Consider the following 17,926-nt stretch of genomic DNA (forward strand, 5'->3'; position numbering starts at 1 on the left):
TCCTTCAGGAACTCTGTATGAACTCTTTGGTTGCAAATCAGAAGCTGATATGTGGGAAGTCAGTAAAACTAAAGACAGTCTGTACTGTTGATTTGATTCTTACTCTTGTGGCTTTCTGAAAAATATAGTCTGGATTTGCTAACATTCTAAAATTAAATTTCCTTTCAGAAATTTTGCCTAGATCAGATATTTTCATTGAAAAGCAATAATTCTAAGTCTTCTAGAAAACCACATCCAAGCTTTTGCATTTTTCTTCTGAAATAAAATTAGACTCAATTGAAAAAGACGTGGTAGAAACTCTGTGAAACATTTTATATGTTTGTAATTGCAGCTCATAATTTTTCACTTTGCTCTTTAAAAATGGAGATTAGAATACAATTGCAGGAAAGTGATTCAGTATGGGCCTAGTGCACAAAAGAATGTGCATTTCCAAGTTAACCATATTTATATTAAATCCCAAGTCCTGCTCTCAAGTGCTGTTTAACTCTGTAGATTAAGTTTTAGGGATATTAAAGTAGTTCACAGAATCACAGAATGTTAAGGATTGGAAGGGACCTCAAAAGATCATCTAGTCCAGTCCCCCCCACCGGAGCAGGAACACCTAGATGAGGCTACACAGGAATGTGTCCAGGCGGGTTTTGAATGTTTCCAGAGTAGGAGACTCCACAACACCCCTGGGCAGCCTGTTCCGGTGCTCTTTCACCCTCACTGTGAAGGAGTTTTTTCTCATACTTAAGTGGAACCTCTCGTGTTCCAGTTTGAACCCATTACCCTTTGTCCTATGGTTGGTTGTCACCAAGAAGAGCCTGGCTCCATCCCCGTGATACTCACCCTTTATATATTTGTAAACACTAATAAGGTCACCCCTCAGTCTCCTCCAAACTAAAGAGACCCAGCTCCCTCACCCTTTCCTCAAAAGTTCTTTAGCACCTTCTTGATGCATTAAAGACTGAGGCGTTTTGATAATTCTGAGCAGGTAAGCAACTAATTCACCCTTTAAACCTCAAATACTGCCTGAACTCTGAACATAGGAGTGCATCTTTCTCCATCTTGCTTGGGGTGTCTGAAGAGCAAACTTCTATGGTGAGGCTTCTCACAAATCATAACACAACATTGTACTGCAGTGCTGTGTTATGAAAAAATCCTGCCTGACTTTTACCATGGTTTTCATTGTTTATGAAATTATTATAGTGAAATAAGCATCTTATAGCATTTTCCAAACGTTTGAATAAGCATTGAATAACCAGGTGCATCAGGCTGGTGAGGGGAAATAAGTGTATGTGAGCAATGCAGAAGCTGAATAGTTGTGCAGTTAGAGTAGACCATTTCACCGTACAGCTATATTCTGGGGGATATTCCATGACCTTATTTACAAGAACCGTCCAAATAATCCTTGAAAATCGAGAGGTTTTTTACTGAAACCTAAAGAACTAGGCTTATAGAGTAGTAGTACTTAAGTTCTTGCATTTGCAGTTCTGATTAAGAAATTTTTTTAAAAAGAGTTCTTTGGAGGGCTCTTTGTCCGAGACTGAAATTGCTGATAAGAGCAAAATGATTATATAGAATGCTTGGTCTCCTCCAAAGCCATAGCCTTTTGGGAAGGGGAAAAAAAAATAACATCTTTTTCCGTGCCATTGAAAATAGTTTTTGTACTCTTACTTTCTTACTAAGGCATCTTCAGGCTTGATGAGGTGGACAGTCCACAGTTCAGTTTTCCTTCCCTGCTCTCTGATCAGAGAAGGGCTTCAAAGCTCTTCTACTTCACGTGTCAAGAAAAGGAACTTTAGCTCTGTCTTGAATAATGCTCCTATGGGGAAAAGGAAATATCACAGGAGTGTGTCAGAAATGAGGGTCTGAATTGCAAAACTGGCAGGTGGAAGTCTTCAGGATTCTAATTCCTGGATGTTGTTACCTGCATATCTGTTCTTTTTTGTCGCTGTGTTATAATATTCCTTCATGAGCTCTGTCAGTGTGTAACGGAGGCTCACAAAGGATGGTCAGGAACTGGAAAGACATAAACCAAACATACTGAAGAGGATTCAGTCCAAGGGCCAGGGTGAGGATTAATTAGAGGCACAACCTGGTCATGGAAGAGGCCATGAGGGAATTCCAGAGACATACACACGAACGACAGAGGCACTTAAAAGGCAGGTTTGGTTTATGCCTCAAGCATGTGTGCCCTAAAGCTGTTTCAGATGCTTCAGGCAGTTCACATTCACTGTCTCAGAATCCAAGAAATAAGGTTTAAAAACTGTACTAGTGTAATGGTACTGTGTAGAAACCAGGCTTTTTACTACTGTAACTTCTGTACTTGTGGTACTTCCTTTTGTCCTCCAGTAATCTGTTACTTCTGGCCTTTATAACAATGTGATACGATATTTATCCTGATGTTTCCCTACTGATTTTAAAAGACAAAAATGTACTTGTGGCTTTATAATAAACAATACTTTATTTAAAAGACCACTCCCTTCTTCTGCTGACAGATTAGAAAGAAGCTGATAGTCTTTAAACTGATCGCAGTGCAGTGTAGTTAAGAACAAAAGCTGAAATTTAGAACTTAGACTATTTGACTAAAAATGTGTTGTAATTGAGTGCCTTGATTATATTGTAATAGTTGTAATTATTTAATTCTAGAACCCACAGGATGGATTCAGTCGATTGAAAAGGTGGATTATGATTGGTGACCATCATCAGTTGCCACCAGTTATTAAGAACATGGCTTTTCAAAAGTACTCCAACATGGAGCAATCTCTTTTTACACGGTTTGTTCGTATTGGAGTGCCAACCATTGATTTGGATGCCCAAGGAAGAGCAAGAGCAAGGTGAGACAGAAAATGGCATGGCTAACTTGTAAGAAAATACCAGGTTAAAAATGGGAAAAGCGCACATATAATTTTGGAAACTTTGTTTATATTGTTAGGACCGGAGCTTGCAAAACTGTAATTTAACTACTTTGTTCCATGTTTCAGCTTAGACTGGGAGGGCAAGTTTTATTTTGATGAAATACAATCAGATTTATTTTTCTTTCTTTTTTTTTAGTAGTTCTTTGCTATTGCATGAGAAATTTAATGAAAAATAAGACTATTCAAATTCCTTTAAATATTAAGTGTTTGGGTTTTTTGCAGCTGAGACATTTTTGCAGAAACTTCCTTTTCTAAACTAATGTATTTAATATGTTCAAGACTAAATAAATATTTGATGTGTATAGTGTTGAATATACTAGACTCTACAAAAGGGTGTTTTTCTTGTAGTATTTCATCAGAGCTTCAGCTTTGATTGGAGACAACCAGGTTGTTCACACAAGAGCGTAAAGCCTTTTTTTATATTGAAAGAGAACTTTTTTTAATCCATGTATGTTATTTCGGTGTGATAACTAAGATGTCAAATTCATTTATTGTGTAACGTCTGTATTTGCGGTATCACATTAAGAAGGAAAAATAAAAACAAGACAAACTTACTCCATATAAAATCTTCCTACTCTAAGTTTAGTTTTAAATCCTAATTTTTTTAGGCATAAAATGGAGTGAACAATATGAAGCAGAACATTATTTTTTAATGTAGCAAATGTTTGGGATGGTAGAATGTTTTTTTCTAGTCATATGAACAACAGTATGATTTTAAAAATGCGAATTATATCTGAGTATGATGATAAACGAAGTTTATTTTGTCTTCTCAGTAAAATTCTTAAAAATAAGAGAGCAGAAGAATTCCTTCATTTTGTGAGCAATTTCTTGATAAAGGTTTTTTTCCATGCCTTCCTACACTTTGTCTTTTCTGATCATAGGTAGTTTCCCCTTGAATTATCTGCTATTTTATCTGGTCTGGATATTGTTGTGCATTCATATGGGTTATATGACTATCCCAATATATACCATTGATGGTTCAGAATTGGGTAGATTTTAATTGCTTCCCTTCAAGTCCCATGTGAATACATGGCAATACACAAAATAAGAAAATAAATTTATTTTTGTGCTGAGAAGCTTCGCAATGGATAATGCAGAATATCCATTTTCCCCTACTCCTTTTTGTAAAGAAGCATCAATATTCCTTATGTTTTGTTACCCATAAAAGTTTGTACTAGATTTCTTCACAAAATTTGTATCCTTCGATGTAAAGCTGATGAAGTAGAACAGGCTTAGGGCTGTGTGTGCTGCACTGTAGTGAAATCTGAAGAATTCTGTGGAATAGAACCACAGAAAAAACAATTATATTGCTGGATGTTGCTGCATATTGCTGGATAGCTTGTACAAGTATGGTCATTTATATATGTACAGACTATGCAGCAAGTTTTTTTTCATTGAAAACCTACAGAAGTATTAATCTTGAAAGTGAGAGGTTATGTGCATCTGAACTACTTTGAGTTCAAGAATCCGCTTTAACCGTCTTGGATTTGTGTGGTTTTGGACAGCTTATGTAACCTCTACAACTGGCGGTACAAGAATCTGGGTAACCTACCTCACGTGCAGCTTCTGCCAGAGTTCAGAACAGCCAATGCTGGGTTTTTGTATGACTTCCAGCTTATAAACGTGGAAGACTTCAATGGTGTGGGAGAGTCAGAGCCTAATCCTTATTTCTATCAGGTAAGAAAAATTTTACATGTATACTTCATTTAATCTGGAGATGGCTTATTAAATCTGCAGTGAGGACAGACTATTAAAATGCAGTAAACACATGTTTAATGCATGTTCTTGTATAATAGAGTCGTGTATGCATGGTTTTTTTTCTCCTTTTAATGAATTTTTAAATGTTGGAAGTGGTAACAGATCATATGGTGCTTTTGCTTAAAGTGAAGGACTTTGCTTGATGTTTGTGCTTTCACAATATTATGGTAAGGGTGAGATTTGGTGTGTAATTGATTATGTAGTGTTGTTTTGGCCTATGGCCAGTTTAAGTTCATTGTAATTCAGCTGTACAACTATGATAGTCAAGAAGACAGTAGCATTTCCCTTTTACATGAAGGATCAAGTTTTGCTCTCTGGCTCTTATTTGAGTTTGAAGAGTCGCTGTATTGATTTGATCCATATGTAAGAACACTAAAAAGCCCATTCATGAAAGGCTGAAACAGTACTGCAAGAAATATACATAAGAGGCAGAGAGACTAAGGCTGAAATAAAATGCCAAAAAAACCCTTTACCTTGAAATTTCTCGACTACCAATTAAGCCATCAGCAACAACCACCATCTATTTCTCTTAAGTATAGGAAAACCTTTTGCAGTTGTAGTGAGATGCTTATATTTTCAGTCCTTTTATTTTTCTTGTTTTAAGAACAGTGATAAACTCTGGTGCCTAAATCACCAGTGTGGGTTTCAGAAAATTTATAAGCTGGAGCTGTATGCAAGTGAATGACTTGTGCTGATTTGACTGAAAATGAGTTGATTTTTCTTCATGCAGTTAGAAACCTTTCTTTTTTGTAGCTAGCACAGTCATTGTTTGGATTTATTTTGAGAAGAGGAAGGTAGCACCCTGGTACAGAGTTAAAGCTTTTAATTGCTGTTGACTGGGAGGCAAGAATGTTCTGAGTGCTCTACAGGTGTGAGGCAGCCAGGAAGGGGGGCATAGATGGGGCAGAGCTTGATTGACATTGGAACTGATCAATAAAGAGTACTCCATCCCATTAGCATCATGCATATTTACGAGAGTTGGGATATTCCAGCTAGGGACAGAGCTGGGATGGACATGGATGGTGACCTGTTCTGGTTCTGCTCCGTTTCAGTGAAGTTCTGTTTGGGAGTTTCTTTGGTTTGACCTTTTGCCATCCTGCTGTTTGCAGAGGCCTCTGGGCCTCTCTGGCCTTTCCTCCCTTCTTTCTCTGGATCGGCTGTTGGGGACCAGGTGCTGCTTCCTGGGGCTCACCGCTTGGTGTGGACAGAGTTCATGAGAAATTGCACTGATTATCTTTTATTGTGTATTCCATTTCTGTGTTATATGTATTAGTAGTAGTAGCAGCATATTAGTGTTATTTTATTGAGCTGTGTTAATCTACAAGTTTCTTCCTTTCCTTGCAATTCTCCTCCCTGTTTGGGGACAGGAGCCAGGGGATTGGGGAAGCAGCTATAATATTATGGAAAGCAAATAATATACTTTAAGATTATAGTATTCATGGCCCTTTTTCTCATGTGAATATCCTTGAGAGTTATGTTAATCTGTTTTATTAAAGGTATGAAACATATTTGTAGGTTTTTCTTGGGTTCCTCTTGCCTTTTTTTAATACAAACTAGTGTGCTGTGAAGAAAATAATGGTGAATCATAATCCAATTTATCTCATCTCTAAATTGAGGACAGAGTTGTTTGGAGGGGAGAGTTTCTTTTGTTTCTTAAGCTGTAACACTGTACTGTACAAGTACTAAAAAGTTGTCCTATGGAACAGGAACAGCTGAAATTAGTGCCTTAAAAATGGAATTCTAGTAATTGAGAATCTAAGCACTGCTTCAGACCACTCCTGGGCCACAGAAGAGCGAGAACACTCACACAAAGTCACAGAACACCTTTACCATTACAACAGCGCTTTCATGAACAAATCCTTTTAATACTTAATATGGTTGGGTCTTTTTTCACGATCTTGAGTATTGAGAGATATTAATGGAGTATGTTGATGGCATTGCCCACCATATATTATTTCTCTTTGTGAATTTGGGCATTTCTTTCCAGACTTAAAGGGGATTAAAATTTGTAGAATAGCTTTACACCCACTAGTGTTTGATATGCCTGGCAACTGCATTTTCCAAGTAATGCAGACCCCACTTAATGAAAAAAATAAATGAGGCTGGTATGTCCAGCCTAGTCAAACATATGCCAAGTGGTGATAAGATTCCCAGTATAATTAAAGCAGGAATTAATGTCAGTAATTGAGAGCAACTTTTTAACCTGAAAGATAATTTTTGTTGACAGAAAAAGGATTTAAATAGGCTACAAATAACTTCAGTCTGGAAATAGGACAAAACTTCCTATAGCCAAAAGAGTGATGCTTTGGGACAGACAGGAAAAAATTACAGCTGGTCATTTGAAATTGAATAGGTATGGTCTGCAGAAATAACTGGATTTGGTAATCTAGCTCTCTGTCTCCAAATTAGCTGAAAGGAGTTTATTTATTGTAGTTGAACTGGTTCTTACTTGCAGCTTACTGGACAGTGCATCATTGCAACTTCTTTTGCATGCTTATTTGAAGCCATGTTATATTGACACTAAGTGGTTTTTAAACCCTTGTATTAGAATACGGGTATCTGTAGATTATAAACTTCTAATACTTTTTAACATATAATAATTCCACAGTTTTACATAACAGATTTTTTTCAGCATTCAACAATTAAGAAGGAAAAAAAATGAAATATTGTATTGTTTGTGTTCTGTAATAATACAGTTACAGTGGCAGTTACTTTAAGGCAGACAGCTATAAGCATATAAATGTATTGGGATGCAAATATGTGAATATTTAGTAGTCCATAAATATAATCTAAGTGTTTTAACTTTTAATTATTGTATTGAAGGACTATTAAATATTTAAAATTTAATCTTGTTGGGATAAAACTGGGAGCTTCTGAATAAATATTGGAAAGTGTCAATTGATGACTAACAGTAATATTGCTGTAGATATTTTCAGCAGTTCTCTGAAGAGGAATCAGAACAAAGTTATTAAACCTGCTTGTGGTTCTTGTATTCTTTCAAAATGGCTTTTATCAAATGAGCAGAGAAACATCAGATCTAGAGACATTTCTCTCAGTGCTGAGATTTTTGTCCAAAGACATGATAATGTCAGAGGTTTTATTCTTTCCAACCTTACAAGTTGAGTAACTCCCCCTTTTTTTTTTCTTCTCCCTATTTAAACTTAAGAATCTTGGTGAAGCTGAGTATGTTGTGGCACTCTTCATGTACATGTGCCTGCTTGGTTATCCCGCAGACAAGATAAGTATCTTGACAACGTACAACGGACAGAAACACCTGATCCGCGATGTCATTAATCAGCGGTGTGGAAATAATCCACTCATTGGGCGGCCAAACAAGGTGACTTTGAAGATATATCAGTCATTGGAGTGGTTCTGGTTTGTTTATTTTTAAATTGGCATATTATAGAACACACTGATTTAGAATCATAGAACAGTTGGGATTGGAAGGGACCTTCAAGGGTCATCTAGTCCACCCCCCCTGCAATGAGCAGGGACATCTTCAACCAGATCAGGTTGCTCAGAGCCCCATCCAGCCTGGCCTTGAATGTTTCCAGGAATGGGTCATCAACCACCTCTCTGAACAACCTGTGTCAGTGTTTACCAACCTCATTGTAAAAAAATTTCTTCCTCATGTCTAACTTGAATCTCTTCTCCTTTAGTTTAAAGCCACTACCACTTGTCCTGTCGTAACACACCCTTCTAAAAAGTCTGTCTGCATCCTTCTCATAGGTTCTTTTTAAGTACTGAAATGCTGCAATAAGGTGTCCCTGGAACCTTCTCTCTCCAGGCTGAACAACCCCAACTCTCTCAGCCTGTCCTCGCAGGAGAGGTGTTCCAGCTTTCTGATCATCTTGGTGGCCCAATAAATTCACAGCTTTCTGCGCAAGTACTCCCTGGTTAACTGCGCATATATTAACCTACATTCTATGGAATTTCATGGAGTACTACCCTCATTCCTGCCTGCTTGTAATTTGACATACGGAGTGAAGTTTGTGAAGTTGGAATGGCTTACAGACTACAGAGGACAGAATAACTCCTTGACATTTATTTTGTCCTCCAAAGCAGAACACCAAAAAACCCAAACAAATTAAAAAAAAAAAAAAAAGAAAAAATCACCACAACCAAAAGCCCATACCTTTAGAAAGATCCACCCAGACTAGAAATTACTTAATAAAATGTACGATGGTGAATGTGATGAAACATGAAAAACATGGTTAAAGCTCTGTATTATAAAACTGGTATCTTTCTACAGTCTTTTGGTCTTAGCACCCCACTGTTAGCTGTCTGAATTGAATGAAAATATGAAAGAAACAGCATGCAGTCAGATAAAAGCTCCTCCCAACATGTCCCAAAAAGAACAGGCTGATGATTTTTGGTTAGAAACTAACTATAACAGAGTTAAAGCATTCTCCCTACTCTTCACGTTTACTGTAATTTCAATACGAAAATGATGTTAAAATTTTGGTGTCCCGTTTTAATTGAAATGACAAAGATTAACCTATGGAGGTTTTTTCTTGGTTTTTGATTCTATAGGTAACAACCGTGGACAGATTCCAAGGTCAACAAAATGATTATATTCTCCTTTCACTAGTGCGTACCAAAGCTGTTGGCCACCTTAGGTATGTAAGAAGATTCTCTTGTAATGTCATTAAACTACATGTTTTCTGTATCCAAAAGATATTTATAGTACTTCATACAAAAGTGTGCAATTATTTAAATATGTAGTAGAAATGAAGTTTGCTATATATTGAATGAAGTTCAAACAGTTCCTTTTATAACTGTCTGGTACCTTCTTCACAACCACTTTATCCTTTAATAATGACTCTTACACTATAATTAGTTTATATTACTGCAGATAGGCTGAACTTGCTTTCACCCTAGTAGAATGACAGGAATGTAATGCTTGTTGAACAAATGTGGCTTAAATTTTCTCATAGATTCTTTCCTATAAGTCTGTTTTTAGCTTGTTTTGCATCAGAAGTGTTTAATTGCTACATAAATTGCATTATGATGTGTAGTTTAAAATGTTTGCACTTCAGTTTTGCGGTGAGGTGGAGGAAGCTTTGTCTAATCAACAGTAATTAGAAGAGTTATCAAACTTGTGTTTACTCATTCAGGGATATATAAGTGCTATTGCGACTTGTTCTCAATGTAAATATTTACCTGTTAAGACTAGGAAAATATTGGTACAGTGAACCCTCTTATATATAGTGGTTTTGGTAGTTATTGAAAGTGTATGGGGGAAAAAGAACTAAAAACAAAATAGTATTTTAACAGGTGATTTTATATTTCCTTTAATTCAGACTTCTGTATACTTCTAGTTATTGTAACTGTGTCATCTGTGATAGAGAACATGATTTGCTTTATTTCTTTTCTAAAGGGATGTCCGACGATTAGTTGTTGCAATGTCAAGAGCCAGGCTCGGGCTTTATATCTTTGCACGGGTATCACTGTTTCAGAACTGTTTTGAGCTAACTCCAGCTTTCAGCCAGCTCACAGCTCGACCACTTCACCTCCAGATCGTTCCCACAGAATGTTTCCCAACAACAAGACAGGTAGGAACAGCTGCTCTGAATTTTGTTACCTGTAAGGGGGAGTGTGTGTTCGGCCACTTTTTTTGAGTGGGCTGTAAGAGCTGGAACTGTCTTCTCTGCTAAATCAGTGACTCTTGGATAATTGTGTCCCTAGGGTTAACTTTTATCATTATCTGCACTTAGCTGTTTTTAACTGACTTTTCCACAAAACTTGGTTATCACTGTAATTGTGTCGTGCCTCCTTTTTCCTGATTTCTACCAGTGTAAGTGATTCCATATTTTTCTTTTGTGTTAAATAGGTAAGATTTTAGTATGTTACATACTTGTCTTGTAATGAAACAAAATAACATTATTTTTTCAAAAAAAAGCTACACGAAGCTAATAGCTTCTCATTAAAAGAGGTAAAATTACACTTGACTGAGTAATTCAAGACAACCAATTAAATTAAAAAAAAAGGGAGGCGGGGGAGGGATCCAGAATCACAAAAAAGTTTTCTTTCTGAGCTAGGTTAATATGTACAAAAACGTAATTTGTAATCCTGCACTTGATCTTTAGGGAAAGATTTGTATTAAGCATCTAAGCACAGGATACACACAGCAGGATGCTAAATGAAGAAATGGAGGAGCATATCTTCTCTGCTTCGTGGAGCTTTGAGAAGGGGTACCTATGTGAACCCAAAATTCAGTTACATATCTTTCCCTGACCTTGAGTGCTGTTGACAAGTTTGGAAGGGAGCCCTTCAGTTGAAACTTCCAAGTCCGCTGTGCATCAAAGAATGCAATGTGTGTGGTCAGTGGGTGAGAGCAAGAAGGAGCTGGAATTCAGTGGACAAGCAGGCTAAGTGCTAATTTGACTGTAAACTATTTGAGACTCGAATATGTTAAATGACTCAAGCCCAAAACATACTTTATGGAACAAGCATCAGAACCCAGCCTTTCCGTTTGAAATGTCATCATTGGGTTGCCGTATCATGATAAATCCAGTTCCCCGAAGTATAAGACCTACACTTTCTATCTTGCTAAATGATTCAGCTGTTTTTTTTTTCTTTAAAAAGCATTACTTAATTTCTTGGGGCTTTTGTTTTCTAATATAGTTAAATAATGGTTGCTTTGCTTTGTTTGCTGCATGTCTGCTTTTTTTCCCCTCCCTTAGAATGGAGAAAGACCATCTCACCAAATACATGTTATTAAGAACATGCCTCAAATGGCTAACTTTGTGTACAATATGTATATGCACATGATACAGAGCACACGCCACTATCAACAGGTAAGGACCTTCTGATTTTTGGAAGGTGTACGTTTAAAATGAAACTTTTAATAAGCAACATGAGATGCTGTTGAGGTTTGAGACTGTTGCTGTCATGTGTAAAATTCAGGAAGGTTTTATGACCGGAAGTGAGAATATTGAGGTCTTTAAAATCTTGCAGTAGCCAGAGATGGATCTTTTAGTAATTCGAGCCCCAATGTAAGGCCCCCAAACCAGCAGTAATTGGTGCTGAGTGCTAGTGCTCTGCCTGGACCCTAGAATTCATCATTAATACTAAAGAACTAGTCTGTGCAGTATTGAAGTAAACTTGTGTGTTATGTTTCAGGTAAGTGTAGCAAGTGGTATTATAGCACCACTGCATGGTGCAGTAATGTTTTGTATGTTTTGTAACAGAGGTTTTCATGGCAAGCCTGCAGTGTGTAGAAAGAACAGATCATGTCCTGGAACCATTTTAACCATGTTATCTCACTGCGTTATCCAGGCTGGTCACCAGCGGTAGCATTTTTATTCTGGAGCAATTTTCTTCATCACTAGTTCGGCACCAAGCAGAATAGCATGGGGATGAAAGCAGTTGTAGATGCTTTCTCACTTCTGTACCTTATTTTGTCAGGGTTTAACTCCTTAAGCAAAATTCAGAACCCAACAGAAACATCTTGACTTCGTATGTATTTCAGGCAGAGCTTTAAGGTAGTTTAGGTAGTATACTGAGCAGAAAGCTGCCTGTACTCAGTTTCCCTGCTGGTTTTTGCTCTTGTGAAGCATTTCCACAAGTGGAAAAAAATGATGTAAAAGGATGCTACTCACTCTGTATTAGCTGTGGGAAGAGAGTGTGAGCATAGCTTTGTATCCTTGGACAGATTAGTCCAAGGTACTTGTCTGTGAGATACAGGTTTTGTTCTTTAATGCAAGGATGTTTCTCTGTCACCTCCTCTTCCTTCCTTCTGCCATTAACTGTTTCATCTAATATGGAACAGTGTAATCAGTAGAGATCAGAACCCAAAACTTCTCCTTTAACTGAATGTCAGACTTTCAGAGAGAACGTTTTTCTCAGCAATACTTATCCAGTGAATCTTGGGATTTTTTTTTTCTTTTTCTGAGGGGCATCATTTCAACCAAATTTGACACATGTTGCCACCCAGAAAAAGTATTTGCCAAGAGGACAGGATACTTTCTCACTGTTTTGGAGGAAGTGTTCTAATTATCTGTCTACTGTAGAGAAAAGGGTATAGGGAAAGAGGAATGACACTACTAAAATCTCCTGTTTTGTTAGAAACCCATTCCTATAAGCACATGACAACACATGTTTTGGAGCCAGTTGGTCTAATATAGTAGGAGATCTCAATGATGCTGATTGTATGTGATGAAGACTCAGTGGGCTGTGCGGTTAGTAACATTCAGATGGAAGTGAATAGCCATGTGGAAACTGAGAAATGAATACATGTCCTGAAAAGCCAGTGATAGCATCTAAATTTTACCAAAAGATGGGTTTGCTTGACACCTTAATCAAATATGGCCCTGATGCTTCTGCTAATACCAGGTATTCTTTTTAGCATCCTAATCTTATCCATTAGTTACAAAACTGCTGTTTTCCTACTGTGGCAGAGAATCACATCGTCCTTGCAGGAAAAGCCAAAAAGTGAGCTGCAAATGAAAAAGTAGACATTAAATTTCTTTTACCCTATTTAGTACAACATGGTAGTTTGCCTTTTCTTTTACACTAGGCTAAACAGTAGTGGTCACAAAGCACAACATGCATCTAACTAAATCACAGAAGTCTGAATGTCTCATGCATCAAGAATATATTTTTGTAATTAAAGGATCTCTGATTTTGAAATATGCTTTTTCTGTGAATAGATGGTTTATAGAAGCCAGTAGGATAACTTCGAAGTCTATTAGAAATGCTTTTCGTATCTCTTCTGGTAATCATAATTGCTTCATAGATTTGCCTATGCTTGTCAGAAATTCGTGATATTAGTGTCATCTAATTGAAGATAAGACTTCACTATAATTAAATACTTAATTTATCATGTGAAGCAAGTTGCCTTTAAGCAAAACAAAACTAAACAGTCATCCATGGAAGGTTTATCAAGCTTTCATTTCACAATAATCCAAGGAAATACCCATCATGTCATTAAATAATGTCAGGCTGCAAGTAGTGTGAGTGTTTCTGCACAGCCTGGAGTTATGTAGCATTCATCCGTACTCTTCAGCTCACTGTATTCTTGGAATTTTTTTCCGGAGTCTGTAATATGGCTACCATTGATGCTTATAATGTTCTGCAAACTACCTTTTTGGTTGTGAGCAGAACATTTTTAATATACTAAATTACCTTTCCAGAAGCATTATGTGAAAAATAGCTGAGCATTGCTTTAACTGTTACTGGAACTTGCATTGTTCTATATTTGCAGCCATGGGTAGAACTTGTATAGATAACATTCACACAGTATTTTATAAGACGTTTCAAGGAGAAATTACTGGAATTAATTGCTAAAGACATGCCCGTTAAAGGCCTCAAAAAGCAGCTTAAACATATCTAGAGGTTTGAAATGGTAATAGTTGAGATTTCAGTAGGAATGTGCTGGTTGCTCCAAGTAGGGGTCTACCATAGCCCTATTACTTGTCTCTCTGTTTGGGATAATGGAATGTGTTTGATATCCTTGGATTGGAAGTTTTTAACACCCTCTCCAGGCAAAAAAATGTGTCTAATAAGACCGTCGTCTGAGCCAAGATCATCCCTAATTTTTTTATATAGTAGTTAAGTCCCTAGAAATTATTAGGTCTTCTAAATTTTAAGTCTTTGTTAACTTCTTATCTTTTGCAAAATCCTAAATAAAACAATTGAAGCTAAAATAGGAATAGATGCCCAAATAGATATATTCACTGTAAAAACTGAAAATACTTTCTTTTTAATCATCTAGCGTTTACTGCCCCCACCTGCAATGATTGAAGAACCAGAAACTACTCAAACTCAAGAGACTGAAATAGAAGGTGAAGTTCAAGGTATGCAGGAAGATACAGAACAAGAAGAAGAAAATAAGGCAGGGGAAGAAATTGTAAAGGAAGGAGAATTGAAAGTGGGCGAAGCAGATGAACATCGAACGATGCCAGAACACCCTGGAAGAGACAGTGATAGTGGAGACAGTGAACCTGAGAATGAGACTGAGAAGTGACCCATGTGATGTTTTATGTCTACATGCTTTGGAAAATAGGCAGGGAAGAAAGCAATTAGAAATATAATTGCTATTTTTACATTGACTTTCGAAAATGGTTGCTTGTGTAATGTGACCTGTTTCATGTATTTTTCACTGGATGCTTTGTGGACAAGCAAAATGTTTGGCAAACATTTTACTGAGTTCTTGTCAGTATCAATAATGTAATTTGTTTAGTGGCTTCAGATGATACATAATTTCTCTTTCATAAGTTGTTGAGTAAAGATGCTTTTTATACCACTTTTGAATATTTGACCTTTAATTCCAGCACAGAGTTATCCATTAAACTTCACTGAATAACTACATTCAGTATTGGTCAGACACCCTTCATAGTTCCATTTTGCAATGGAGAATTCCTTAAGCAGAGCTGTGCTCTTACACACTGAGATGATATTTTAGGCATAGGCTCAAGTTCAGTAAGATATTTAATTGTATGTCTGAGAGATGTGGATTACCATGGGACTTGGAAACGTTTTAAAGTTTTATTGAACTGGGCTATTAGCAGGTTTTCAGATTTTCACAAGGTCCAGGTACTTGTAGCAATTTCTTGTTGACTTCTGCTCCTGTTTTTAGTTGATGGTTATTTACAGAAGGAGATGCAGCTTTTCAGCAGCACTGTTTTTTAAATTAGTCTTTTCAGTAAATTTCTTTTCCTTTAAAAGAACACAGTAATTGCCTGGGACAAAGACACAGGAGGGAGAAAAATGAAACTAATTCCTTGAATGCAGGATTTGCAAAACATACAATATTGATATTAATGATATAATGTCTGAGTAGTTTTCTAGGGTAACTTCCAAGTGTGCATCTTTTATAAAGTGATCAGAGAAAGGTTTTTCCCTGGTTCTTTAAGAATACCTGCCAACTTGGCAAATTATTCATGGTTCAATGAGACTTAAGAATTTCCAAGTAGATTCTTAAACAAAGCCATAACCATAGGAACATTTTTTATTGCTGTCAAAGGGAAAATACTTGGTTTTCAAGTGTTGCAGTTGTGAAGCTGCCAAAAGGATTTCCTCACTAGTTTGACTAGAGAATAATTAACTTTAAAGCTTTTATTAATAGCATTGAAGTTCTTTTATTTTTCGTAATATTTTCGTAGTACAAGAAAAAAATGGTGTAAAATAAGCCAAGCTCCATGAAACATATCTATTGCATACTCGAGAGTCTGTGCTGAGATCTCATCTACCCCTCCCCCTGAAATCATTCTCCCCAGCCCCCCATCAGCTGGAGGGGAGCTCAGGAGTAACAAACCCTAATACTTGCTATGGGTACACAGTGTTCTCTTACATTTTTCATTTGCTGAACTTTTCTAAAACAAGAAAACTAATAATTTGAGCAAAGTGTGTGTTCTCTCATTGCTTGTTTTGATTGCAAGGGAGTATACTTATTACCAAATTGTCTGCCTTGGGAGAACAGATATCACAGTATTGAATGTTTGAGTGGTAAGTTTCATGCAGCAGCATTCACATGTTCATGTGGGTTCGAATAATACAGGGTCTTCAGGCCACAAGCAGCTAGCTCAGGGTTGTAATCTTTGTTTTCCAGCCTGTCTTCTATAAATATTTGAGTCTGACAATCATTTACGGTGCTTTAGTACTTTAGGAATTGGAAAAGGATTCTGGAGCTTTTATTCCAAACCAGCTAATTTAACTGACAGAGATTCTATCAGTAATTAGGACAGAATGCCTATTAGCAAGCACCCAAAGCTGAAAGGAGCTGTGAAGACCTTCAGGAGTTGTGCACAGTTTGGGATGAAGTCTTGCTGTCCATGTGTGACCACACCTGCCCACGTGATGCTGGGTTGTTTGTGGGCCCCAGATACGTGTGGCCACTTGTGGCTCAGTCCTCATGGAACAACAGCCAAGTGCAGAGTTGTCTGAGACTTTGGTATTGCCCGAAAATGGTGAGTGCAGTTGTAGTGAAGGTTATTTCTGGCAAAGGTGCAGAAACTTGAACTCTTTTGTTTTCAGGGACATGATAGTGTTAGGAGAATGTATTTTCAGAAGTCTGGAAAATCATGTTTTTCTTGTAGCAGTGGTGGGAAAGTCCTTGAGGCTTTGATTTGGAGTGCAAAATTAGGGGTTTGAAGCTTTTTTTCCGCAAAAGCTTTTCAGTTCTGTTTTTCATTTTTGGTGTAAAAGACAAAGTTCATTTCTCACCAATGTAGGTTTTATGTTCTACTTACATTTTCTTACAAGCAACAGTAAGTAGGAGAAATGAAGCAGTCTTAAAACTGTTATTTTGATCTACATGGTTTGTTTTCCAATGATGATATTTACTTAGGATTTAGCATCCCCTTTATTCTAGTGAACAGCATGATCCAGTTGTTAAACTAAATGTATTGAAATTTTTAAAAAGAGACATATACAAATCACTTTATTGTTCCAAAGCTGTATTATACAAAAACTCAACCAGACACCACCACGCACACTGCCCCCCCCCCCCCAATAACAAGAAAAAAACCCCACAATTACTAAGGACTTTTTGAGTGAAACCAAAGAACTATTAGTGGGTTTTCTTCATATTTATTAAGGGAATGCTTCCATGAATTGCTTAATTTTGCTCTGTTACACCAAGCCTGTAAAACAGCTTGGACACTACTTTCTGCATTTATTTAAATAGAGACTAGTTTAGAAACAGCTCCACCCTTGGACTCTAATATTGTGCTCATGTAAAATTGATACTGTAATTCAATGTACTGTTCATTTCTGTAGTGGCCAGAAAACCACAGGGAAAGAGCAATTTACTTAGGGTTCTGTCATCCATACATAGCTGAGTTAGAACTATATAAATACAGACGCCTTTCCATCTGTGACTGAAATAATGCAGTAAGTGCAGATTTAGGTCTGATCAGAAAAAACACTCTAGTGATGCTCTCCGAGCATGGCTTGCTTTTGCTTTGGTACGTATGGGACTTTGCAGTGGCTCGACAATGTGGCCAAGACTCTGGATATGTTAGGTCTAAAAAGTTCAGGACAATGCTTGCTAAGGGGAAGAGACAAGCTGGAGGTCTCAATAAATGGCTTACAATAATGAATATGTCCATAAGCTCCTAAAGATAGAACTGTTCCTTTTTCCTAGCCTGCCTTGCATTTGCTGTAACAGTGGGTACCAGATGCTGCTCTACATGTTGGATAAGATGGATTCTAGCTTCCTTCAAAAGGGAAACAAACATCTGGCCCTTTCTCGTCCCTCTTGCCATGGAACTCTGCAGTTTTCTGGGACAGAAAAGGATATGAATCTTGAAGAAAAGTAT

The 17,926-nt window shown here is 37.1% G+C and overlaps 1 protein-coding gene across 2 annotated transcripts in view; it reads left to right on the top strand.

Annotated features, from left to right (window-relative positions):
* The window catches only part of AQR (aquarius intron-binding spliceosomal factor), a 54,322-nt gene extending 39,412 nt beyond the window's left edge, over nt 1-14,910 (top strand). The window contains exons 29-35 of one of the 2 annotated variants that reach the window (XM_065838221.2): nt 2,635-2,822; nt 4,409-4,580; nt 7,828-7,998; nt 9,195-9,280; nt 10,042-10,216; nt 11,348-11,461; nt 14,380-14,910. In XM_065838221.2, the coding sequence (XP_065694293.1) occupies nt 2,635-2,822; nt 4,409-4,580; nt 7,828-7,998; nt 9,195-9,280; nt 10,042-10,216; nt 11,348-11,461; nt 14,380-14,631 (1,158 nt within the window). In that variant the 3' untranslated portion in view covers nt 14,632-14,910. Of the gene's footprint in view, nt 1-2,634; nt 2,823-4,408; nt 4,581-7,827; nt 7,999-9,194; nt 9,281-10,041; nt 10,217-10,750; nt 11,029-11,347; nt 11,462-14,379 lie in introns of those variants that run through there. The other variant, XM_071809365.1, reaches the window with a different exon arrangement.
* Nucleotides 14,911-17,926: the final 3,016 nt, after the last annotated feature.

This window comes from Patagioenas fasciata, chromosome 5 (genome assembly GCF_037038585.1).
Source record: "Patagioenas fasciata isolate bPatFas1 chromosome 5, bPatFas1.hap1, whole genome shotgun sequence".
In the NCBI taxonomy this organism is placed as follows: domain Eukaryota; kingdom Metazoa; phylum Chordata; class Aves; order Columbiformes; family Columbidae; genus Patagioenas; species Patagioenas fasciata.